At 44.2% G+C, this 27,070-nt stretch overlaps 1 protein-coding gene across 1 annotated transcript in view; it reads left to right on the forward strand.

Moving 5' to 3' along the window:
• The window catches only part of SKI (SKI proto-oncogene), a 203,530-nt gene extending 176,936 nt beyond the window's left edge, over window positions 1-26,594 (forward strand). Inside the window, exons 2-8 of the mRNA XM_030185936.1 lie at window positions 6,021-6,143; window positions 7,725-7,840; window positions 9,455-9,535; window positions 11,995-12,260; window positions 14,085-14,386; window positions 19,275-19,505; window positions 25,827-26,594. Of these exons, the coding sequence (XP_030041796.1) occupies window positions 6,021-6,143; window positions 7,725-7,840; window positions 9,455-9,535; window positions 11,995-12,260; window positions 14,085-14,386; window positions 19,275-19,505; window positions 25,827-26,015 (1,308 nt within the window). The 3' untranslated portion in view covers window positions 26,016-26,594. The remainder of the gene's footprint in view (window positions 1-6,020; window positions 6,144-7,724; window positions 7,841-9,454; window positions 9,536-11,994; window positions 12,261-14,084; window positions 14,387-19,274; window positions 19,506-25,826) is intronic.
• The last annotated feature ends 476 nt before the right edge of the window (window positions 26,595-27,070 follow it).

Consider the following 27,070-nt stretch of genomic DNA (forward strand, 5'->3'; position numbering starts at 1 on the left):
GTGGTTGGGAGGCAGGGATAGTGCTGGGCAGAATTTTACGGTCTGTGCCAGAACCGGTGGTGGGAAGCAGGGCTGGTGGTTGGGAGGCGGGGATAGTGCTGGGCAGACTTATACAGTCTGTGCCAGAGCCGGTGGTTGGGAGGCGGGGCTGGTGGTTGGGAGGCGAGGATAGTGCTGGGCAGACTTATACGGTCTGTGCCTTGAAGAGCACAGGTACAAATCAAAGTAGGGTATACACAAAAAGTAGCACATATGAGTTATCTTGTTGGGCAGACTGGATGGACCGTGCAGGTCTTTTTCTGCCATCATCTACTATGTCACTATGTTACTATGATGCAGATTTGCATATGTTGGTTGGGCTGGATCACGGAGGTTTGATTGACAGGAGACAGCATCATGTGACAAGGCTGAACCATAGCTGTCATCTTGATACGCTGACACCAAAGCAAACTGCTGGTCCACGCCAAGCCATGCATAGGCAGTTCTTATTTCTAATAAGTGTCTGCTATTGTTTTTGGTGACTCAAAATGGCGGCAAGCTCCGCCTACTGGCTTCAGGCTAGATAATGGGTCAAGCATGCTCCCACCATCTCCTGTCAATTATACCTCCTTGGGCTGGATTAACAATATCTTGAGTCTTAGGGAAGCATACATTTGTGGGACCCTACCATCAGGAGATTTCCTTTAATGGCTATTTCATCCTCCGTCTCCAAGTTGCCTTCCCCCTCCTGAATTGTATCAGGGAATGATTCTGGGTGTATCATTATTGCAGTTTCAGTCACACAGAGTAGGTAGGTCCCCTGAGAGTCCCATAAAACTTGGCTACCCTAAACAATTGAAATTATGATATTGATGCACCACCCTGAAGATAAGAATGCAGGCGAAGGAGTCTTGCACACCTTAGAAGGAAGGTTGGTAGAAGCAGCAGGCCGAGAGTGATTGGAGGGACTGAGCAAGTGCATGCGCTTAGACCCATTTTTCTCCAGAACAGAGGCATAGAAGGAGACACTTTGATTTAATCCTTGGACTTACAGCCTGCTGCCATACTCTCAACCAGTTCCTGTGCTACTTTGGAGAGATGAGCTTGGGGAGGGAGGCCTGAGAAAAAGTTGGAAGTCTGTGCAAGAATGGAAGGAGAGGAAATAGTGACCGGCAGGTAGTGAGAGATGTGGGTACAAGGGAGCTGGGGAGGGATTAGAACCATATAGAGGAGGGTGGGTGAGGGTAGTGGTGCATGTCTACCTAGGCATTGGCTTCCCTTAATTTGTTGGTAACTGTTCCTGGGCCTAAGGCTTCTCATCTGTTAGAAGTTTAATGTTCTCAGGGAGGTGTTTTGGCCCACTCTTGACTTTGGGGTCTATGTATGCTAGTTTGCCTGTACATTAATCCTCCCCTATGTGCAGGATCTCCAGTGCATGCAGATTTCCTGAAAACCTGACTGGGGTCTTCAGGACAGGTTTTTGGAAGCCCTAATCTAGCTCTTTGCTTCCCTCTTCCTCTTCAGTCCCCCCACCTAGATGTGAATGGAAACATCCTGTTCTTTGCCATGGCCTAAACGTCTCTGGATCAAATGCTCGTTTGCACCACTGAGTTGCTTATTCAAATACTCCGGCCTCCTTTTCATGAAAAAGAAAGTCCTTAAGACATGAGATTAGTGCAGAAAATAACTCCTCTTTTCATTTCCCTCCCCAATTTGCGTTAAATCCAGAACAGCATTGGATTAGGCAGCTCAGGACTTGGAGAAAAATTGTGCTAAAGGAGAAAGATGGTTGAGTTCCTCCAAGGGTTACAAGACGTCATGTATAGTGAATTAGTTTTAATTAACGAACTATGTGTTGAGCGTTCTGTGTTTTCTTAATATTTTGATTCATGGTTCAGGCACTGGTGAGCCTCTTGTTATTTCTGATTTATTTGAGCATCTGTTAATTGGTATATATTCTAGTAGATTTGAAATTAGTACAGTTAATGTTTTCTGGCTAAAATGCTAAGGAACACATTTCAACCCTTTTGGGTTATATTCATTGACCATATTTATTGATTGGGGAGGGGGCCCTTTATTAAACTTTTCAATATTTTGGTACTTTTCAAAGCTTTGAAATGTTAGAAAGCAAAGTATAAAAATGTGGAGCATAAAAGGAAAGACTACATTTCAGAAAACGCTAGTCAATAAGAGAACTGGATGTTGGCGGTGCAGGAGTGAAAGGGGAATATGGGTGCCGGAGCTCTGGTTCTCAAGGTCTGTAAACTAGAATATCTGCATTGAATGTATGTAACAATTTGACATCTTAAGCAAAAATGTTATTTATTTTTGAGAGGCTTTATCCTTTTGGGGTGGGGGGAGGAATCTCAAGATGTCATCTAGTCTTTTTTCCCCTTCATCTGATTAGGATCTTTGCTTAAGCCATCACCCAGACAGCTGTCTGTCTAATATGTACTATTGGCGGAAGGTTTCTATTACCTCCCTGGGTAATTTTCTTAAGTACATAAGTACAGCCACACTAGGACAGACCAAAGGTCCATCAAGCCCAGCATCCTGTTTGCAACAGTGGCCAATCCAGGTCACAAATACCTGGCAAGATCCCAAAAAGGTTCAATACATTTTATGCTGCTTATCCCAGAAATAGCAGTGGATTTTCCCCAAGTCAATTTAATAATGGTCTATGGACTTTTCGTTTAGAAAGCCGTCCAGACCTTTTTAAAACGCCACTAAGCTAACCACCTTTACCACATTCTTTGGCAACGGATTCTAGAGTTTAATTACACGTTGAGTGAAGAAATATTGTCTCCAATTCGTTTTAAATTTACTCCCTTGTAGCTTCATTGCATGCCCCCTAGCCTTAGTATTTTTGGAAAGAGTAAACAAACGATTCACGTCTACCTGTTCCACTCCACTCATTCTTTTATAGACCTCTATCATATCTCCCCTCAGCCATCTTTTCTCCAAGCTGAAGAGCCCCAGCCTTTAGCCTTTCCTCATAGGGAAGTCGTCCCATCCCCTTTATCATTTTCTAATTCCACTATACATCTTTTTTGAGATGCAGTGACCAGAATTGAACACAATAGTCGAGGTGCGGTCTCATCATTGAGCAATACAAAGGCATTATAACGTCCTCATTTTTGTTTTCCATTCCTTTCCTAATAATACCTAACATTGTATTTGCTTTCTTAGCCACCGCAGCACACTGAGCAGAGGGTTTCAACGTATCATCAACGGCCTAGATCCCTTTCCCGGTCGGTGACTCCTAATGTGGAATCTTGCATTACGTAGCTATAGTTTGGGTTCCTCTTTCCCACATGCATCACTTTGCACTTGCTCACATTGGACAGCCCAAGTATTCTTCCAGAGAGTGAGTTTTGCATGATTTCTGATTTAAATACAGTTCAGTGCACAGTTCAGGCAGACACCCTCAGGTGCACTCCTGAGTCTGGCGGAGAATATATTCCCAAATTCTTGAGGAAAAGACAGGTGCTATATCCCTTGCCTGTGTCTACCTCCCTAATTGGTGCAACCTGGACTGGAAAGGTTCCCCTTGCTGTTTATCAGTTCCAGTAAGGAATATAATTTCTATGGTGGCAGCCGTCAGGCCCCCCTTCTCAGCCGGTGTAATTGTGCATGAAATAAATACTTCTCTTCAAGGCATTTGGCACTGAGAGAATTACAGATTCCTTTTCTGGGTGAGCACTAAATTTCTTCTGCTGACATTAATGTCGCCTCTTTAAAAATAAAACCCAAGAAGATTCTCCCTCTTTAAATACACAGGAAGAGCCTAGTTTGTTGTGTGACATTTGCGTCCCAGAACTTTGGTCTCCGAGCCTGCCTGGACATGGCGCTTCCCTTCCGGATGACACAGAAAGGATGGTTCTCTGCAGACACCAGCCACCTGTTGCATTATTCATTTTAACCTTCTCCTTGCTTCCCTTCCGCTCCTCCGCACCCCATCTTTCCCTAGTGGATAGGGCAGGGAGCAGCAGACACATGGCAAATACCTATCTTACGCTTCACTGCTGCTGCACAGACAGCGTCTCTGGAAAAAGTGAACCATGTCCAGAGACGCTCAGGTTTTTTTTTTTGTTTGTTTTCATTTTTCTTCTCTCAAGAACAAAACAGTCTCTTTGTCAGACTTTAGTAAGGAATAGCCCTCTCCTTCAATATATTGGAAAAGTAAACAAGTAGAAAAAACGGAGGAGATGTGTGTAAAGTGGTAAATCGGGCAGGTCCTTGGGAGCTGTGGCACTGATAAATGGTTAGTTTCTTTATTATAGTATGTACCGGACTGATATTCAAAATGAGTTTTGCACTGGTTGCCGGCCGGACAAAGGTAACTCCCTTATCTGTAGACTGTTAGAAATTATAGGGATAGAATCGGGTCATTTGCATTACTAAGTAGCTCGATACCATGGGGGCAGTTCTGTAAGCTGTAACAATGCGCATAGTTTTTAGAAACTCCCACAACCCACCCATTCTACGCCCACGGTCACGTCCCTTTTTCAACTATGTACCTTAGAATTTTTGCGCATTTCTTTACAGAATACTCTTAGATGTGCGCATAACTTCTAATTAATACCAATTAGTGTCAGTAATTGTTAATTTGCAGTTATCGGTGCTGATCAGCTTGTTAACTAATTAAGTTGCACACGCGAATTCAGAATATGACCAGATTTGCGCACGCAACGTAAGTCTCGCTATTTAGAATCCGGGGGCTAGTGGATGATGCTGGCGCATGCGCCAATTTGTCTGTATGTTCAGCGCCTGTATCTCTAAACATAGCATCGCTGAATATATAAATTCAGTTATGCATCTTCTGATCATGCTGGCTGGAAATCCAGCTCTGTATATTTAAGATACAGGAACGAGCTGCACAGAGGTGATGTTAAATTCTGCTGCGAAAGATGAGCTCTTGCCGTAGTGAACCCCTCTCCCTTACCGATAGTTGATCTGCTGTGTAATCATTAAAAAAAAATCACTTCCCTTGCCCTCGAGTGGGATAATGACCCTTCTGCCTCATTCATAATAGTATTGTTTGTCCTCTGATCATTCTGGGAACAGGTCACTTGGTGCTTCAAGGTGCCAACTGCGCTAGCATTAGCTGGAATGTGGCCGGTCATTTCCAGACAGTTCTACCACCCCATAAAAAAATGAAACCGAGATAATGATCTTGGCGTTGACATCAGAATTGTTGTCATGCTGGGGTTGATGTGCACATCGAGCCCGGGCTGGAAGAAGTGATGAATAGGCCAGACAGAGAGCCAGCAGGCAAAAAAAAAATTTTGATAACTTTTTAATACTGCCATTTATATGACTTATAACTAGAAGCGTGCTCTTGTTTCCATTTTCTCTGTCCAGACAAAAAGGGCCTTTCCCAGTAACTCCAGGGTACCCGTTAGATTCTTTTTTTTTATTTTTATTTTTTACTTGTAGGAAATTGTGGCGCGGAAGGCCTAGCTTGCCAGGGGGACTTAAACGTGCTACAGGGGTGATATATAGGCCAAGCGGAGCCCCTTATGGAAAAGACAAAGCAAGGTTTGGCAGTACACCCAGAATATGCTGCAGCTGTGGTGTAGTGAAGTCATCAACTTAACAACCGTAGCAAGTAAATAAAACAAAGCCAGCACTGTTCTTATGTAAAGGAAGCATTCCAGTTTGGAGCCACATAAGATACCGCTTTAGCCTTTAGCACTAAGAAGCCAACATATTTTCTCCATTTCGGGTCAAGTGATTTCATTTATACTCCAGTTCCGCTGGAAGCCTTTACAACTTCATGCTTCCGGATTATTTTTGCAGATGATTAGGGAAATGAGCTTGGCGTCGCAGAATGTGCATGCTGCTGTCTTTGCGAGAGCGTCTATTAACCCTGCGCGGAAGCTTGGCGTAATATGCAATGTGGTACTGGACTAGGAGCTGCAGGAAGGCCAAACTTGCTGTGCCTTGCAGCGTTGCAATTATATGAAAGGGGAAAGAGGCTGTTTTCTTCTGTTTGTTTAATTTTTGCATCTTTTTTCTTTATCTTTCTTTAATTTCAGATTTCCTCTGAACCAGCTGCCAAAAAGTCTAGAACAGATGACTCCTTTAGCCAGTCCCCTGGCTCTGCTGAGAAGGAAAAGCAGCACAGCTGGTTACGGAGCCTGTCTAGCACATCCAATAAGGTAAATATTAAATGAGTGGAGTTTTCAAAGCGTCCTATATTACCTTTCTATTTTGACTTGGCCTTTTGATTCAGATCAGAATCAGAACTGGCTTCTGGTGTCATGAGCCTTCATTCATAGCTACACAGGGATTTTTCCTCCTGTTTTATACAGTTTATTTGCACTTACTACAGCAGCCAAGCTAACTTGCAGATCCGGGCAGTTTACAGGGCTAATATAACATAATATATCCTTCCTAGTTCCCCTAGCAGTGAAAGTCATTGGAAGGGAGAGGAGGGGAGGGGGGTTGTGCACCAGGTCTCCTTCCAGAACATTTCAATTTTGGGTCCTGCCTCCATCCACTAGGTGCCGCTGTTACATGATGACTGTGATTCATCCCATCTCTTTCCTCAAGGGCCTCTGTCTCCACATCCTTAACTCTGGACAGCCCAAGGAGCAGAAGACCCCACCTGGCAGTCATACTGAATCTTAGATTGTAATATCTTTTATAGAGCTGGAAAAAGATGAATATGAAAATTTTGTGCATGATCTTACGAGGTTACATAGGTCTCCTTTGGAACACTGGTCAGCTACGAAGGGGATCTGTATGGTCATAGAATCTCATGCATGTTATCATCTTCAGTATTCTAATTTGGATAGCGTTACCAGACGTACATAGCACTTTACAAACGTGGAATAGTCCTTGCTTCCTCAGATTTACAATCCATTAAAGACAGAGAATAAGCACAGGCAGAACGTGGGGGTGGGAGAGTAGTGCGGCCTCTTGAGAGTCTGTGAGAAATCAGCCCTTAGGTGAGTTAAGGAAGATCTGTGCAGGAACAATAAATGAAGAATTGGGGAGAACCGGGGATAAGACCGCAGTCTCAGAGCTAGAGCGGTGACTGTAGTCTAACTGGTAACAGAGACTGCGCTACCTAATGAGGTGATTCTTACCTTGGTCCAAGTAAAGGTATCACAACCTGCTGTTTTCAGCATATGGCTTCTAGATACACCGTACTTCTTGGAGAATTAATGTCATTCACTTTCGCCCCTTTCTGCCAGCCTACAATTCTGTTGCGGCCAGTAATGATGCAAATAATATTCCCATGCTTCCCCCACCCCACCCCACCCCACCCAAAACACAGAAACTCTATGATAAGCTGGCCATAAAAACTTTATTTAGACCAGTGCTTATCAATCTTTTTGTAGCTGTGACCCCATGACCATGGCCAAATAAAATTGTATGTGAACTCCCCCAAGGTGCTGAATACTGATGCACCTATAGAGAGCCCACGCAGGTCATGAACCTATATGGGGACTTTGGGAAGCTCTGATTTAGCCCATTGCAGACCTTACAGTGTTCCTTGGAAAGCAGGAACTGAATGAGAGTTTAAATCTAGTTCAGTTTGTATTTTCCAGGAAAAGTTGCTACGCAGGGAGTGAACCATCCAACCCCAACAAGCATTAGATAGTCTTACTCTGAACACTTAGACAAAACAAAAAAAATCCCTAGAATAAACTTAACTGCTGTTTTCTTCTTTCTGCCTGTGCCGTTTATGCTGTTAACTGGTGTTTAATTCCTTCTTGTCATTCTCCCTGCAGAGCATTGGCTGTGTGCATCCACGGCAGCGTCTCTCTGCTTTCCGGCCCTGGTCCCCCGCCATTTCATCAAGCGACAAAGAGCTCTCTGTGCACCTTCCTGCTCTGATTCGTGACAGGTAAAAGCAACTTGCAAAAAAAAAAAACCCTGGGGTGTCACCTTCATCCTTTCCCCTTGGTATAGCTTATAAAGGGGCCATGGATTTGATATACTGCCTTTCTCTAGTACAGCCAAAGTGGTTTACGTATATTATACACAGGTACTTTCTCTAAGTATTTGTACCTGGGGCAATGGAGGGTTAAGTAACTTGCCCAAGGTCACAAGGAGCTATAGTGGGAATTGAACCCATTTCCTTAAGTTCCCAGCCCACTGACTTAACCATTAGGCCGCTCTTCCATAGATTGTTTGCAACAGATGCATAGTTTCTGGGATAAATGTTTAGTAGGGCGCGCAAGTGGCATTCTAAGGGTCGGATTCAGTAAATGGTGCCAAAATGTAGACACCGGGAAAAATTTGCACTCTGCACTGTTCTACAAAGAGCACTCCATGCAATATATAGTCATTGCGTTAGGCTTAAAAATGAGACTGGCTAACACTGAGGTTTTCAGCCCAATCCTTGGGGCATACCCAGCCAGTCTGGGTTTTCAGGATATCCCCATTGAATCAGTGGGCATATCCTGAAAACCCCAATTGACTGAGTGTGCCCCACGGACTGGTGGGCTAAGGAGGGGCACTCCTGGACGCTTGAGAAACAATGTCCTAGACCAGTGGTTTTCAACCCAGTCCTCAGGGACCACCTGGCTGGCCAGTTGGGTTTTCCGGATACCCACAATGAATACGCAGGAGAGATGTTTGCATGCAGTGGAGAAAGTGCCTGCTAATACTCCTCATTCATATTCATTGTGGATATCCTGAAAACCCGACTGGCCAGGTGGTCCCCGAGGACTGGGTTGGAAACCCCAAGCATGGATCCGTTTTGAGAACCAATTTTACACTCTGCATTGATTTTGGTATTATTTCTAGGCTTCTAACATTTTAGTTTCCTTTGCCTTCTTGTCTCGTAGCTAATTTTAATTTTTTAAATCACGTGGCATCAGGGGCGTAGCCAGACAGCAGATTTTGGGTGGGCCTAGGCAAGAAGTGGGTGGGCACCAAGTGTTCTCCACCGCACCAAAAAAATATCTCAGCTGGTGGAAAAATGCTTCTCTCCACCTTGGCAGTCTGCAGCAGACATGCGCTGAAAACTGAGCATGCATAGGTGCTAGTATTGTGGAGAGCAGCATTTGCGTTACCGTCAGGGGGAAGTCTTCAGCTGGCAGAGATTGGGATCCCCACCAGCTACCGCTAAACGTATACTACTGTTGGGTGGGCCTGAGCCCTATGTGGGTGGGCCCCGGCCCACCCAGTCCCACCTGTGGCTACCGCCACTGCGTGGCATTAAAGAACCTTGGTTGGGACACTGAGAATTCACACATAACTGCCAGGTTTTGTAGTTGAATACAAGTAGTCTAAGTCTACTAGGCCTTTTCCAAATTGTGGCTTCATCCCATAGCATTAGTCATGCCTTTTTGTGCTCATCATTTCAGTGACAGCCCTAAACTTAATGGTAGAGTTCTCACCACCCCATCTTTTCATATGGTGGCAAACTGAGCAATCCGATTGTTCCAGCGTTTACCTCTTGTTGCTCTGCTCATTTCATGTTTTACTTCTTTTTATTTTTCACTTTTCTCAGGGAGGTTCCATCAATGCTTAGCACGGACACGCCCATCCTACAGATCCCTCAACACCCCATCAATCATTCCAACTTGGCTGCGTACGTCTGAATTTGTCTTCTTTTTCTCACTTGTATGATTTGTGTGTGCTTGTGTGGGTTTTCCATGCAGAGTATGACTTGTATTAAAATATTTGAAAGTAAGACTAGTCTGCAGCTAAAAAGTAGACGGATTTTTCTCCAGAAAAGCAGTTCATTTTGGTTTTGGGTGTACAAACAGTCTTAAATTACTGACATCCTTGTACGTAGATTTACCTACATTCACACATTGGGGAGGGGAGGCTGCAATCCCCTGGGGAGCTTTGCCAGTAGCAAACAGATTAGGAGAAAAATGTATTTATTTATACTTTGAGTCACAGTTCAGTAGTGAAATGATCATTAGTAGCTGTAAGAAGGTATTTGATCTCTCAGGGTCTGATACTATAAAACACTTACATTGGTTGGCAGTGGCACTGACAGCTGGATTGCTTTTTTATTTTAAAACTGGGGCACTTATACAGATAATATAGACCATGTAAGTGACTCTATCAGGGACAGGGCTTCAACTTACAGTGAGAGTGATGAAATTACCCACTCTGTGTATAACTTATCCCTGTGCCAAATAGCAAGTATAACTTTAAATGGATGACTTATCTACAATGGAGAGCTGCACCGAAATGGGGATTGTTGAACCTGTGGGATTCCTGTGGGGATGGAAAATGTTGCTGTGGGATTCCCGCAGGAGTGTAGTCAAAATCTCTGGTGACTCCAGAATGAGGCTTGGAATGCACTGAGAGAGTCAATTGGAGCACCAGAATGAGGCTTGGAAAAACCCAGAGAGGCAGCTGGGACACCAGGCTGAGGCTTGGAACACTCATTTTTTGAATAGTGAATACCATCCAGAAAACCATGGAAGGTTGTTGGGATTGGGAAGAAACCAGAGGGCTGCGAGCAAGCAAATAATAGAGTTGACTCCTGTGGGTACAAGTGGGAATGCAGGAAATTAATTGTGGGGATGGAATGGATCATAGTGGGTATGGGTTAGATTCCATTGGGAATGGGTGAAATTTTTGTGCAACTCTCTAGTCCACAATCATTTTAACCAGAGTTTTGTTGTCAGTTGAACTATTGAAGGATACAGCAGTGTGACAAGACTTGTTTGACAGTGTTAGCAGCTGTTTGCAAAGACAGAGTATAGGGTAACAGACCATTCTGGTAATAATTTATGTTCAGATATCGCACTGAGTTTTATTGGCAATCAGTTATATGGTGCATTTGTTAATTTCCTGTGTGCAGCCTGCTAGGGATAGTACTCGCATTCATACGACCCTCTGTGTATAAAGGTTGCCCACCCCGATTGAAAGTTATATGATGGGCCCCTCATTTTTTAAAAATTTATAATAGATGTTTGTTATGAATTACTGCAGCAAAGATACAATTAAGAACAGACAACACTAATACTGCAAGCATTCCTATTGGGTGGCGGAGCAGGTGGGGGGAAGAGGGGTTGGTGGTTGGGAGGTGTGACTTATACGGTCTGTGCCAGAGCCGGTGATGGGAGACGGGACTGGTGGTTGGGAGGCGGGGAATACTGCTGGGCAGACTTATACGGTCTGTGCCCTGAAAAAGACAGGTACAAATCAAGGTAAGGTAAGGTATACACATATGAGTTTATCTTGGGCAGACTGGATGGACCGTGTAGGTCTTTTTCTGCCGTCATCTACTATGTTACTATGTTATTAGAACTAGTCCTAATACAATCACAATGTTGTGCTCCACAGTGAACAAGAATTAAAAACATTAGCCTAATATAGAACTTGAAATGGCAGTTGCAAACCTCTAAAATTAAAAAAAAAATATATATATATATTTTAAAACTTTTTATTCCTATTCCAACGCAACGTAAGCTGAGTACTTGATACACTGCCTTTCTGGGTTTCAATCAAAGCGGTTTACAACTTGTTATTTTTTTAATGTTATTCTTTTATGTACCACCTGCAAACTATTGAAGCCGTGTACATTTAGGTAGGGTAGGTATTTTTATGTCCCTGAAGGGCTCACAATTTGAGTTTGTACCTGAGGCAATGGAGAGTTGAGTGATTTGCTCAAGGGAACTACAGTGGGATTTGAACTGGCCTTCCCTGGTTCTGAGCCCACTGCTTTAACCATTAGGCTATTCCAGCATGAGAAAGAATAAGATTGAAGTCGAGAGGGCAAGTGGAGATGGAGAGAGAGTACAGGAAGAGGGAAGTAAGAAAAAAAAGTGAGAAAAAAAGGACCCCACTTGTGAATTAGAGCCCAGATTTGCTTCAGGGCTGGCTCACATATGCCAGTTGATTTCTTTCTGGACATCCTTTAGTCATAAGTTTTGATACTTCTGCGAGAAGATTGTTAATCCAGGCAGAAACGAAAGGGACCAAAGCACAGTTTTGGAAACTGCTAGTGCCTTGAATGTTTTCTTAACGGTTAAGCGATTATTGAAGATAATAGTTTGCTCTTCTGGTTTGTTTTTTAATCAACAGGTTTTACAACTACAAAAGCTTTGAAAATTCTGTGGCACCTAATGTGGCTTTGGCACCTCCTCCTGCCCAGCAGAAAGTTATCAGCAATTCACCCTGTGCCACTGTAATGCCACGTAGCTGTGAGACCATGGGCAGCCCGGTCTCTTCACGGAAAAGACTGACTGCAGAAAATTTAGCAGTTCCTGAGCCTCGGTGCACAGTCGTCACTGCCATGGAGGAAGACAAGGAATCAGAGGCTGAGATTGAAGTGGAAAGCAGAGAAGAGTGTAAGCGTGAGCCAATGTTTTAAAATATATATACTGGTGCAAACACAAGGAACAGATCAACGAGAAAGTCCAAAGAATTCTATTCACCACAACTTCTAATACCGTAATTGACCAAGGCCATGTTTCACCCGTACAAGTCCTGCTTAAGTGACGTACAGAACTAGTAACAAATAAAACATACAAATGTTAGTATAAATCATAATAATAATCATTCAGGCATAAAGAACATGTTAATAATAAATAAAACAGACAACTAAAAATCAGGGGCGTATCTGGGGTTCGGCGGTAGGGGGGGCAGGGGCTAGAGTGAGGGGGCACATTATAGCCCCCCCCTACTGCCGTCAACCCTACCGCCGTTAACCCTCCCTCCCCCCCCCTCCCGCCTACCGCCGTCACCTACCCCCGAGGTCCGTTTCCTCCTGCCGGCTTTTTAAAATATTGCTTCAGCTGGCGGGGGACCCCAACCCCCCCGCCAGCCCAGCCGCGGTCTTCTTTAACTTCTTCATCCTCGTCGTGCTGAAAGCTGCATGCATCCTTAGTTCCAGTTGGACGGAGTCTGACGTCGCAGCACGTTGTAACGTCAACGTACTGCGACGTCAGACTCCGTCCAACTGGAACTAAGGATGCATGCAAGCTATGCAGCTTTCACAGCACGACGAGGATGAAGAAGTTAAAGAAGACCGCGGCTGGGCTGGCGGGGGGTTGAGGTCCCCCGCCAGCTGAAGCAATATTTTAAAAAGCCGGCAGGAGGAAGCGGACCTCGGGGGTAGGTGATGGCGGTAGGGGGGTCCGGGGCGAAATCTGCGGGGGCCCAGGCCCCTGTGGCCCCACGCAGATACGCCCCTGCTAAAAATACGTACATTCGTAGGGGCCCTTTTATCAAAACACAGTAAAACAGCACTACTGCCCTGCGGTAGTTTTGGTTTTGCCGCACGCTGTTTCCTGTGCTAGAAAATAATTTTTATTTTCTAGCGCGGGGGGCAGGGAGTAGGCGTTCCTGGCGGTAATCAGGCAGCGCGGGCACGTTGTCGTGCACGGTCTGGTTACTGCACGAGTTGTGTTTGAGCCCTTACTGCCCAGTAAATAGGAGGCGATAAGGGCTCAGGTGGTAATGGCTGCATGCTAATTTGGAAATTAGCACATGGCCATTAATGGCACAAATTGAAATTCGGCTCATTTCAAGCTTCACTATAAAGTGGCTGGAGTGCACGAGAAACCCACGTGATATAACTACCACCGGCCATGGTCATTTAAATAAAGATAAAAACAATCAAATCTAAATCATAAACCAATCTAAATAGTTAGTACATAAATGTTAATGTAAAAATAAATCATAAATATTATTTGATAAAAGTGCTGGAGAAGGAAGCAAAAGCTAACCAAGCGGGGGGGGGGGGGGGGGGGGGGGGGGGGGCGGTATTCAGTCATCATCATCTACTTGTCTAAAAGTAAGAACAAAAGGAACTTATAAATAAAAACAAGAAAGATACAAACAGTACAAAAACTAATGTAGAAACCAGATAGCATCGAAGAATTGTACTTACCAATACTTTCTAACAAAGCGGCAGCATGACAGCATCCTGTTGCAGTGAATCTGCTGATTCTGATATGCAGGTTTAACAGCTCACAGACAAGGTCAACGGTTAACTCTTAATATATATAAAACAATTAACATCCAGGTTAATATGCCCTAAAAGTTTCAACAATAACATTGAGCATTAAACATAAGCTCAAGAAAATTGTTACAATTAAAAACAGTACAAAACAGTAAGATGCCGTTTAGCATGGGTTTTAACGGTTAGTTCCCTTGTTTGCTTTCTTCAGTCACTTCCTCCTTGTCTTCGCTTTCTTCTCCATCCTTCACCTCCACGAGCTCTGCGAAAGATCTGAGTTCACCCGGGATGCCTTCTACAATCGCAATTGCCGCATCCTTTGATGCCTTGGCTCATTCTGAGTCGCACAGCAATGGGCTGGAGGCAGAACTTGAGCATCTGAGACAGGTGCTGGACAATGGGCTGGATTCGAAGGATGCCAAAGAGAAGTTCCTACACGAGGTGGTCAAAATGCGAGTGAAACAGGAAGAGAAACTGACTGCTGCCCTGCAGGCCAAGAGAAGCCTGCAGCAGGTAATAATGGAAAATAGAGTCTTACACTTTTTTTATGCCTTTTGTTGGTTCTCTGTGGAGAATGAACTTTACATTTGTAATAGGGCTGTCTATTGATTAGAAGCTGTGATCGCACAATTAATCGTGATTAGAACCCTTAATTGCACGATTAATCACATGAAAAAACTGTAAAAGAGTTGAAATAAATTTAGCATGTACGTGCTAAATTTCTTTCAACTCTTTTACAGTCTCTAGCCCCCTCCCACCACGAGGTCTGGCTATGCCCCTGGCTCACACATTTCATCACAAGTGTACCAGTTGGAGTGGGATATGAGCCTGGGTCCCCTTCTCTACAGTCCAGTGCACCGACCACTTGGCTACTCCAGGGACCTGGTTGCTGCTCTAATAGGAATGGCCATCATATCTGAAGCAGGAGGAGTGGCCTAGTGGTTAGGTTGGTGGACTTTGGTCCTGGGGAGCTGAGGAACTGAGTTTGATTCCCACTTCAGGGCACAGGCAGCTCCTTTTGACTCTGGGCAAGTCACTTAACCCTCCATTGCCCCATGTAAGCCGCATTGAGCCTGCCATGAGTGGGAAAGCGCAGGGTACAAATGTAACAAAAATAAAATAGATACTATTGGAGATTCTACATGGAATGTTGCTACTATTGGAGATTCTACATGGAATGTTGCTATTCCACTAGCAACATTTCATGTAGAAGGTTGCGCAGGCTTCTGTTTCTGTGAGTCTGACGTCCTGCACATACGTGCAGGACGTCAGACTCACAGAAGCAGAAGCCTGCGCGGCCACATTGGTGATCTGCAAGGGCCGACTTCTACATGGAATGTTACTAGTGGAATAGCAACATTCCATGTAGAATCTCAAATAGTAGCAACAGTGGAGGAGTGGCCTAGTGGTTAGGGTGGTGGACTTTGGTCCTGAGGAACTGAGTTCGATTCCCACTTCAGGCACAGGCAGCTCCTTGTGACTCTGGGCAAGTCACTTAACCCTCCATTGCCCCATGTAAGCTGCATTGAGCCTGCCATGAGTGGGAAAGCGCGGGGTACAAATGTAACAAAATAAAAAATCTATTTTTTATTTTATTTAATTTCCTTGATCTTGGACAAAAATTGTTGTGGACTTAGAAATGAATAACAAACAAACGATATTTCAAATGGTGATAGACTGTCCTGTCTGCTGCTTATAGGATAAATAATAGCCATTTCCTTCCCACTGGTGCGGGGTTTCTAATTCCAAGCAAAGTGAAAGTCCCTGCTGGGCTGATCTGAACAATGGTATGACTGGGGAATGAGATTATTTAAGGGGGAAAAGGATTTCCCATGTCCTGCTGTAACAGAAGCAGAAATCTGACCGTGTGGCTCAGTTTCAGGAAGAGAGGAAGTGCCACTTCTGGCAGAAGGAAGTTTTTTTTTCTCCCCATCATTTCTGTATTTTGAGCTTTTTAACCCTGTAGAAAGTTACTAAGGCCCATCCTCATCTTTGTAAACCATAGGGAGTGCTTTGCGCAGACGTGCTGTTCTAGAAAGCCAGGCCAGCCTTCAGGGGTGGGGTGATCACTGAGGGACCCACCCCACATTTTAGCCAGGCCCTCTGCAACCAGTCACAGAATCTATGACAAGGCAGAATTGTTCTGTAGAGCCTGAGCTCTTTCATTAAAACTTGGGGACCATGGGTCAATCTTAGCAGACAATGGAAAAGGTGCCGGTACTCAAATTCCAGGCCACCCTTCAGGGGTGAGGTGATTACTGAGGGACCCACCCCATAACAGCCAGGCCCCCTGCAACCAGTCACAGAATCTATGACAAGGCAGAATTGGTGTGTAGAGCTTGAGCTCTTTCATTAAAACTTGGGGACCATGGGTCAATCTTAGCAGACAATGGAAAAGGTGCCGGTACTCAAATTCCAGGCCACCCTTCAGGGGTGAGGTGATTACTGAGGGACCCACCCCACAACAGCCAGGTCCCCCTGCAACCAGTCACAGAATCTATGACAAGGCAGAATTGTTCTGTAGAGCCTGAGCTCTTTCATTAAAACTTGGGGACCATGGCTCAGTGGCGTAGCCAAGGGTGGGCTCGGGTGGGCCCAGGCCCATCCACTTTGGGTTCAGGCCCACCCAGTAGCAACACATCTATAATGTGGCTGGCAGGGATTCCCAAGCCCCACCAGCTGAAAACTCCCAACTGTCCCTCCTGCATACCTTTTAAATAGCAGATCTTTGCCTGCAGCAAGCAGCGACTGATACATACTGTTTGCACCGGCCCCGCAGCCTTCCCTCTTATGTATTCCCGCCTATGCGGAAACAGGAAGTTGCATCCGAGGAAAGGCTGTGGGGCCAGCATGAGCAGTGTGTGTATTAGTTGCTGCTCACTGTTGGTGAAAATCTGCTGTTTAAAAGGTATTCAGGGAAGGGTGGATGTTTGAGAGACCATATGAATGCAGACAAGAAATCACTTGTGGGACAAGGCGGAGTTCTGCCCACCCATCTTGGGCCCAGGCCCACCCAAATTTGGGTGTCTGGCTGCGCTCCTGCCATGGCTCAATTTTAACAGACAGTGGAAAAGGTGCCGGTACTCAGTACTTCCTCAAAAAAAGCTCTGCTTCTGCCTTTTTGATTTTTCTCTCTCTTTTTTTTTTTTTACCCTCATCCCTTCAAATAATGGTAATATCTCCCCCTAGCAATTTATTTTCTTTAGTGAGTTTTCATGCAGTATCCCCCATTCCTTATTCTGGGAGTTTTGTTGCTTGTAAAGGAAAATTTGCTAATCATTGGTAGACTCGCAAGCTTACCCTGGTGATGTGGCTTATCAAAATAATGAAACTTTAGGTTTAAAGAAACACATACCCCCAAATTCTGTATAAGGCGCTTGAATTTGTATGCGCTAATTTGCGTGGCCAAATTGCATGCACAACTTAATTGATTAACAAGCCAATCTGCGCCGATAGTTGGCACTGAACAACCAATTAGCAACACCAGTTGGTTTTAATTAGAATTTGCACGCACCAATTTCTAGGCATATTGTACAACGTGATGTGCCTAAATTCTAATGTGTGTAGTCGAAGAGGGGGTGTGGAATGGATGGGTTGTGGGCATCTCAGAAAAACTATGCGCACTATTATGGAATACACCTGATCTGGGCCTAACTTAGGCGCAGGAATTTAGGCTTGGTTTTAGGTGGCCTAAATGGGTGTGCCTAAATTTTCATCACAAGGATGGCACGTGAGCGTATTCTATAAACTACACCTAATTTTAGGCGTAGTTTATAGAATCACACTAATCGCATGGTTTTACAGCGCCAGTTTTTAAGGTGCCATTTATAGAATTTGGCCCATAGCACCTGATATTTAAAAAATGAGCTCCTAAGATAGGTACATCGTTTTCAGCCAAACATAGGAGCCTAAGTTTTCAGCTGAAAATTCACCTAAATTCAGGAGCTTAAAAGTTATGAGCAGCATTTTAGAAAGGACATCCAACTCAGAAGATGGATGTCCAAGTCAGTACCTCACAAAAGCACATCCATCCCACAACATACATGCGAGATGTTTATATTTATTAAAATTTTTGAATCGCTTTTTCAATGCGTAAGTCAGAGATATACAATAAAAATACAATCGTCAATGGAAAAGGAATGTCAAAATCTGATTGAAAAGGTCACACTCTGGACATACACGTCATATAAAATGTACCTCAAATTGTAACAACAAAGCAAAACGGCACTGAGCAGCAGCACACCTGATTGCAAGGTATCAACCCGTTCTCAAAGTACCTGTCCTAGATCAAGAATATGCATTAGGGCAATTAAATTTCTTGAGCGATTGTTCTGTTCTAATACAAAATGCTAGACTGTTCCACAAAAATGGGGTCGTAAAATAAAACTCACTATGTCGAGTAACCTCCCAAGTATGCCTGTCAGGGACTAGGTAGAACCAGTCTAAAGTCATTCAGTGAACGCAAATTGTGCACAAGGTCCTAAGTAGTAGTGAGGTTTGATAAATAGTTGGGTAGACCAGTATGGATCGCCTTAAAAGCCAATGTAAGAATCTTATACTGAATTCTAAAACGAACCGAGAGCCAATGAAGTCTCTGAAGTAATGGGGTAAAGTGGTCCCTTCGACTAACCAAGCAGAGTAGCTACGCCTGTAGACATTTAAGTTCAGAAGCTGGAGCCCAGCATAGATGGCATTACAATAATCTAATCGAGAACCAACTGAAAGCATGATATAACGTTTGCAGGACATCAAAATCAAGAAGACTCTGTACCGACGTAAGTCTACGTAGGTCAAAGAACCCAAATTTCAAAACTGAGGAGACTTAGGCAGTGAATTTTAGATTGGAATCCAAAATAACTCCCAGATATTTAAATTGGGTAGCTGGATTAATTGGTGTACCAAACAAGGCAGGAACAGTTGAAGCGATGGAGATGAACGCCATGTGCTGGGAATGCCAATCTTATTAATAGGCCACATATACATCCATGTAGAGCAGAGGGGTAGCCTAATGGTTAGAGCACTGGGTTGGGAATCAGGAAACCCAGGTTCAAATCCCAATTTAGCTGTTTGTGATTTATATTTTTAATTGTGAGCCCTCCAGGAACCGAAAAATGCTTACTGTACCTGAGCCAAGAGCTGAGGAGGGATTTGAACTTGGGTCCCTTGGCTCACAAACCATTAGGCTACTCCTCTCATCTGTACGGTGCTCTGGTAAGAATGTCCATAGTACCTGAAGCTGCTATAGAACCTGGTATCCCTTGCTGGTTTCATATTCAGGGGAGAGGAAGGGGGACATCACTAATGTTGGCAATTACTATGTGAGTGATTTTTTTCAACCTGATTATGGGGTGCATGAAGGCAAGGACACCTGTGATAACTCTCATTCATCTCTTTATTCCAGGAGCTGGAGTTCTTACGTGTGGCCAAGAAGGAGAAACTGAGGGAGGCGACCGAAGCCAAGCGCAACCTGCGGAAGGAGATTGAACGCCTCCGTGCCGAAAATGAGAAGAAGATGAAAGATGCCAATGAGTCACGGATACGGCTAAAACGGGAGCTGGAACAGGCCAGGCAGATCCGAGTTTGCGATAAGGGATGTGAAGCTGGCAGGGTGCGAGCCAAGTATACAGCTCAGGTCAGCCTCCTTTCCTGCTGCCGTTCAAGGGTGCTGCCTTGTGGCAAGCTTTCTCCTAATATGAATATGTGTAGTCAATAATTAAATACCTACAGTTACTAAGGGGTCCTTTTACAAAAGTGCTCTGAAAAATGGCCTGCGGTAGTGTAGACGCGTGTTTTGGGCACGAGCAGAATCATTTTTTTAGCGCACCTGTAAAAAATGCCTTTTTTAAATTTTTGCCGAAAATGGAAGTGCGGCGCATCCATTTTGGGTCAGAGACCTTACCGCCAGCCATTGACCTAGAGGTAAAGTCTCACGCGTTAACTGGGCGGTAATGACCTACGCGCGTCAAATGCCACTTGAAGCGCATAGCTGACGCGTGCCAGAAAATAAAAAATATTCAGAAGCGCGTAGTGGACGTGCGCCAAAAATGAAATTACCGCAAGGGCCACATGGTAGCCGGGCGGTAACTTGGAATTGGTGCACCTTGGGCATGCATAGGCACTTGCACGGCTTATTAAAAGGGCCCCTGAAAGCTGGTGCCAAGATCAGAAAATGACATGGGGATGGGGACCCCGGGGTTGGGGATGGGGACAGAGCCCTCAGGGACAGGGCAGGAATAGATCCAATGGGGTGGGGATGGAGACAGAGCCCGTGAGGACGGGGAGTTTGTCCCTGTGTCACTTTCTGTTTTGAAACCTCTTAATCTACTGGACTGTTATTTATGTTTGATTGATGCAGGCGACAGTATTTTTGGAAAAACAAGCAAACATGCTGGCCACAGCTAGCAAAATTTGCTTGGGGGATCCTGTACATCCTGCTACCAGCACATCTTCTAAGAAGACATCTTCTATTGCAGGAGGGACTGTGAAAGACAGGAGAGCTAGACTGAATTCTGAGATTATTGATGACTTCATATTCATCCACAGATCAAAAAATCATAACAGTGCTTCACAGGGCATATTTCTTTCCTCTACGGCATACAGAATGGGTTGCATTTTAACAGGGTGGATTAGGATTTCTTGGGTAGTAGAAGTCAGCTACTACCCAAGGAATCCTAATCCACCCTTAGGATTGGGGTTGGAAGAGTGATGGTGGTGGTGGGAGGGTTTATTATAGTTGCTCATTGTTATTATTGTTTTGTATTTGTAACTTATACACAATAGTTGCACAGCATATTGTTTCTTTTTATACTTTAATAAAAAGATTTAAATATAAAATCATAAGTGTTCGAGGCTTCTGCAGATGAGAACAGAGCCCACGGGGGCGGGGACAGGGACAGGGCCTGAGGGGACAGGACAGGGATGGAGAAAGGGGCCTGCGGGGATGGGGTGGGGACAGAACCCATGGGGACTGGGACAAATTTTATCCCCGTGTCATTCTCTAGCCAAGATGCATGTTGTCTTAAAATTGCAACAAATGAGGTTGAGTGCATGCATTTAACGATGGTGTTTGCACTGGGCCTCTTGTCTGTAGGTTTCACAAGTCTAATGATTATGCTCCATTAAATAGCTCTTGTTTTTGAAGGTACAGACACTCCCCAGAATTTCTGTAAAGAATGGTGTAGTGTGGTTGCTCTGTTAGGCCATGTAAATTTCTACAAAACAGTTGTAGGTGAAGCAAGTCATTCCAGTAAGAAGGAATCACCTGCCACCTGTTTTGTTGATACGTAAGAAAATAGAATATAGCAATGGAGGCCTGGGGAATCTTCTGTGTCTCTTCCATCAGGATCAGATTGTCCAAGTCTGTTCCCTGATTCTGGCTACGCCCCTTCGTAATGCTTTAAGAATTTTAACTGAAATTCTTATGACAAGGTTGCTTCAAAAGCTAACGGTTCAGGAACAGTTTTAAAATAACATAATTTCTTTCCAGTCCTGTTAGTAAGAGGAAGGGGAGTGTCTCGATTTGCAGAGATCTGAGTTGCGGCACCCCAGGAGACGACAGGCAGGAAGTGATGCAGACTTCCTCCCCAGCTTCATGGGATGTCGGTCTGATAAGAGGCCAGCCAGACTAAACATAGCCACAACGAGACTGGGCGATGGGTGTTGCCTGCTGTTGGTTTCCACTTCAGTAAAGCTGGGTGGCAGGCAATGCTGATCTCATATGAGGTTCAGACTTCACAAGTCTCTCTCAGTTTTTTTTTTGTTTTGCTGTGGCTCAGGACAAACAGTAACATTGCATTTTAGCAGATAAATTGTAATTCTTTCCCCCCCTAAACACTCCCTGTAGTACATTCCTGCAGCTTGTGGTAATATCAGTCTTCTTCTCTGTCTCTCTCCTTTCCTCCGTTCTTTTGCCATTCTGATTAGTTAAGGACAGAACACTCTCTATCATGAGGGTGACTTTATTTTGGCTTTCTCACAGCTTGCTTTTCACTTACTCACCCTCTTGCTTAATGTATGTATGTCAGTGTGCTTAGAAAGGATGGTATGTAAAAAGGACCCCAGTTGTTCACCCCAGAAGGATTGCTCTCTGAAGGAATACTTTATCTGTCCCATCAATACCTATCACAGGCTTCTCCTCAACATCAACGCCTGAAATGCTCTCCCGTGCGAGGTGGTTGAGATGAAAACAGTAACAGAATTTAAAAAATGTGTGGGACAAACATAAAGGAATCCTATATGGAAGGCATTGAACCAAACAAGCTTGGTGGTGATTTGATGGCAATACCAGTAATTAAGAAGCAAAGCCAGTACTGGTCAGACTTCTACGGTCTGTGCCCTAATCATGGCCGGACAGATTCAGCTTCAGTAGCTGGAGAACAAGACCAGTGCCAGGCAGAGTTCTATGGTCAGTGCTTCAATCATAGCTGGAGAGATTTGGATGGGCTGGAGTGGGCTTTGGTGACGGCTTCAGTAGTTAGCGAATACGGTTATTGCCAGGCAGACATCTACGGTCTGTGCCCTGAAAATGGCAAGAATAAATCAAATATACATATGTAGTATCGCATCATACCTTATGCTTTGAGTTTATCTTGTTGGGTAGACTGGCTGGACCGTACAGGTCTTCTTTATCTGCCATCACCTACTATGTTAACTATATTGCAAAATGGAAAGAGTTTGGGGATATTATTAATGTTCTGTGCCTTGGGTTATGTTATTTCTTAGATTGTGTATGAATTTATTGCAGTCCGCCTAGGTATTACCTGGACTAGAATGATCCTGACCTGGTGCAAACCCTAGACTGAGTGTAAGAGACCGGGGAGGGAACAAGCTCAGTGGATGGGATGTGACTACTAAGAAATGGGGTGGGGGAGGGGGCTTTTACAAAGGCCAGTAGTGTCTAGCGCATTTCTGTGGTAAGGCCCATGTTAGCATGCCCAGATTTTGTGATGTCATGAAGTGGCAAATTACGGGAGTTGATCCAAAACTGAAGTCTACGGATGTTCGAACAGCTGTTTGAGAATGAGGTCTTCTGCACATGGCAGGGTGTTAGAGAGGAGTTCAGTCTGTCAACTGGAGTTTCACAGAGTGTTTGTGTTCTTTCAGCTGAGGGATGAGGTAATGGGGAGGGAAGTACATCAGACAGTAGCACAGGCCCCTTTCAGTGTCAGAGAAAGCAGTCTTGGATTAGGTCACATGAAGGGTCACACTGGTTATGTATATAAGGAGGTGAAGTAAATTAGAGGTTCATAGGATTCAAAATGGGAAAAAGAGCTGAGAATGTAAAATAGGAAGACGGGGACCAAATTAGAGGGAATATGGAAATGTCTCACACGAGAATGAGAAGCAGAGCAATAATATGGAAACCTTATAAGAGCGTACTTTTAAAAATAATTTTATTTTCTTTCTGTTGTTAATAAAAAGCTGGGCATATCACAAACTTTAATATCATAATGCATTCTCACAATTCAAGCAAATCCTCTGGAATAATCCAACAAATTACAGCTTATAATAACAAAACAAACCTTACCTTAGCAACTCTATCCTTAATCGGCCCTCTCAACCCTCTCCCTACCCCCCTCCCACCTTGTAGTAGACCTGCCAACTTATCTCACATCTGACCCACCTGAGCATCACTTAAACATCCATCCCATATACTTGCTCGCTTTAATGAGAGCATAGTTCCTCTCATTTCACAGAAAACTCAACATAAAGTTGAGCTCCAGCGAGTGTTGGAGAATTTAGAAGCAAAGTGGGGACCCTAACTCGTACCTTATGCTTGTACCCAGGCTTACAAAACTTTTACCACCAAATGAAAAGCGTAGTGGGCCCAGGATGGAACAACCAAGGTGGTGAAGCCACAGATCAGGGGAAGCTTATTACAGGCTCATGTTTCGGCTACCTGCCTGCGTCAGGGGTCGTAAGGCACTAGGGGCTCCTTTTACAAAGACACGCTGAAAAATGGCTTGCGGTAGTGTAGGCGCGGGTTTTGGGTGCGCACCAATCCATTTTCTAGTGTGCCTGTAAAAAAAAGGCCTCTTTTTTTTTGCCGAAAATGGACGTGCGTTAAAATCAAAATTGCCATGTGTCCATTTTGGGTCTGAGACCTTACCGCCAGCCATTGACCTAGCGGTAAAGAATCTGGGCGGTAATGACCTACACGCGTCAAATTCCACTTGACGCACGTCCGTTATGCATGCCAGAAAATAAAAAATATATTTTTCAGACGCATGTAGCAGACACGCGCCAAAATTGAAATGACCACAAGGGCCACTCGGTAACCAGGCGGTAACTCCAATTTGGCGTGCATTCGGCACGCGTAGGCGCCTACGCAGCTTAGTAAAAGGGGCAACTCTGCCCCAACTAATCCAAAAGCAGCAAGCAAAGTGTGGAGTAAAAACACATAAAGGAGGCATGCACATAAAATCAGCCTTTTTATTAAAGGGACCTGACACAGTCACTGTGTTTCGGCTAAAAAAGCCTGCATCAGGAGTCGGTAAAACCTCTGGCTGATATAATGGAAAAAACTAAACAAGCAAACACTGGGGCAGAGAGGGAAAAAATGCCTTTGCTGAACCCAGTGAACTCAAACAATCAATAATGACAAATTGTGCCATGCCAGGTCCTTTAATAAACTCTGCTTACTCTGATTTGTGGCTCCGCTGTCTTGATTGCTCAATCCTGGGCCCACTACACTTTTCATCTGGTGGTGTTTGGTTTGTGTTGCTGCTTCTCGCTATTTTGCTTGGCTTCCAAAACTTTTAGTTTCCAAATCTTTTAGCTCCCCAGTACCTCTCCAGTCGTGTCTCCCTACACCCCCCTCGGGTACTCCGTTCTGTTGATAAATCTCTCTTATCTGTCCCCTTCTCCTCTACTGCTAATTCCAGACTGTTCCTTTTATCTTGCTGCACCTCACGCCTGGAATAAACTTCCCGAGCCTATACGTCTAGCCCCCTCTTTGGCCGTTTTCAAGTCTAAACTTAAAGCCCACCTCTTTACCACTGCTTTTGACTCCTAACCACTGCTCATCTGTCCTGTCCTTTTATCCTCACCTCTTTATTCCCTTACCCTTAACTGTTCTGTCTGTTTACCTGTCTTATCTAGATTGTAAGCTCTTTGAGCAGGGACTGTCTTTTTTGTGTATGGTGTACAGCGCTGCATATGCCTTGTAGCGCTATAGAAATGATAAGTAGTAGTAGTAGATTGGTATTAAAGCATGCATTAAAAGAATGAAGGGTCTTAATTCACTGAACTCAGGGGTCCTTTTACTAAAGTGCGCCCAAAAAGTGGCCTGCGCTGGTGTAGATGCATGTATAGAACGTGCACAGGTTCATTTTTCAGCGCACCTGCAAAAAAGGCCTTTTTTGGGGGACGAAAATGGACGTTCGCCAAAATGAAAATTGGTGCATGTCCATTTTGGGTCTGAGACCTTACCGCCACCCATTGGCTTAGTGGTAAGGTCTCACACATTAACCGGGCGGTAATCATCAGTGCGCGTACAATGCCGATTGTCGCCCGGTTAGTGCCGCGCGCTGGCACGTTTCCGGCGCGCCTACTGGGATGCGCATACAGAATGAAATTGCCGCCCAGGCCACGTGGTAGCAGGGCGGTAATTCCAAATTGACGCACATTGGGTGCACATCGGCGCCTACGCAGCTTAGTAAAAGGGCCCCTCAACACAGGTCTACAATATATCCAGAATGAATATTCATCTGATACATGTACATATATATGGGGTAGGGGTCAGGCTCATATCCATAGTTTGTTTATACTAAAAAAAAAATTTGTAGATCCCTGTAAAGTGCTACATAGTACGTACTCCTAGGAGAGCTGAACAGATGGTGATGATAATGAAACCAAAGTTACAGAGTTTGTCTTCAGTCAAGTAGCTTTCAGTGCAGGCTGAGTATCTCCTTCTTTGCTTAAATATCTACATGTCTTTCTTTTGTTCTTTCAGATTGAGGATCTCCAAGCAAAGCTTCAGCAGGCAGAGACAGACAGGGAACAGCTCTGTGCCGACCTTCTCCATGAGCGAGAGGCTTGTAAACACTTAGAAAAGGTCATCAAAGAACTCCAGGACCAGCTGTGGCCTAAATCGGGCAACCAGTCCAGCAGTGAACATGCCACAAAAAACTGCAAAAATTAAGCAAAAACTTGTTTTTACAGTGTCTTTGCCTAAACAGAGTTCCCATGTCTGCACAGTAAGGAAGAATGCGTGAATGTGCCTGGATGATCGTAGCGGAGCATGCGTCAGAGATGCATAAAGAAACATGGACGCTATTCGTTGGAGAGAAAATGTTACTCTTTACAAATGAAGCACTGACAGTATGTCTCTTTTCAGTCTACGTAGCACAAGCATCTGACTGTGCCTGTCACACACCAACTGTTTATAAAACAAAAACTATTTTGGATCCACCACGAAAAGAACCCTTTTCTTTTTTTTTTTTTTTTCTACTTGACCCGCCTCCAACAAGTGACAGAATCAAGGTTGGAGGATAGCAGGCATGGAGACCAGGGTTTGACTCCTGTGCCTGCTGGGAAACTTTTGGATATAAAGTTTTATAATAAGCTATTTAAAATTTAAAAAGACATTATAAAGACTTGGTATTAATAACAATAAAACAAGTTGCTGTTTTTTTTTATATACATATATATAACGAACCTGAAAACCTTGATGGCCCAGTTTTAGTGACTTTGGGAAGCTCTTGTGTGAACCCATTTGAGGAGATGTATATATATATATATATATATATATATATATATATATATATACCATTTTTTGGTTTTGGGGGGGGCAGGGGAGGGTTTCATGTTCTGTTCCATGCAACGCACTAGGAAGCCAACGCTACAGTTAATTTTGGATATAGTCATATGAGAATTTTTGAAGATTTTTGTTTTGTTTTTTTTGGTAATTCGGTTTTATTTTCCAGTCGCTTGCTAAATCATGAGAGAGCACGGAAGAAATGCTGGTCCAGCAACATGTCTACAAGTAAGAGAAAGGAACACCTTTTCAGCCTCATCAATGGTGGTGTTCCAAAATTGTCCGTAGCCTACAGATGACTAGCTATGATTCAACCGATGTGTTCTAATCGCATGTCACCTGAGAGCATTTCAGATAAAAAAAATTAGAAGAGAAGCAGTGAACAAAATAATGAATGCCGATAGATGTGAGAGAGAAGGAAAGTCAAGTTGGTTGAAAGA

The sequence above is a fragment of the Microcaecilia unicolor genome, chromosome 13, assembly GCF_901765095.1.
Source record: "Microcaecilia unicolor chromosome 13, aMicUni1.1, whole genome shotgun sequence".
NCBI lineage: Eukaryota > Metazoa > Chordata > Amphibia > Gymnophiona > Siphonopidae > Microcaecilia > Microcaecilia unicolor.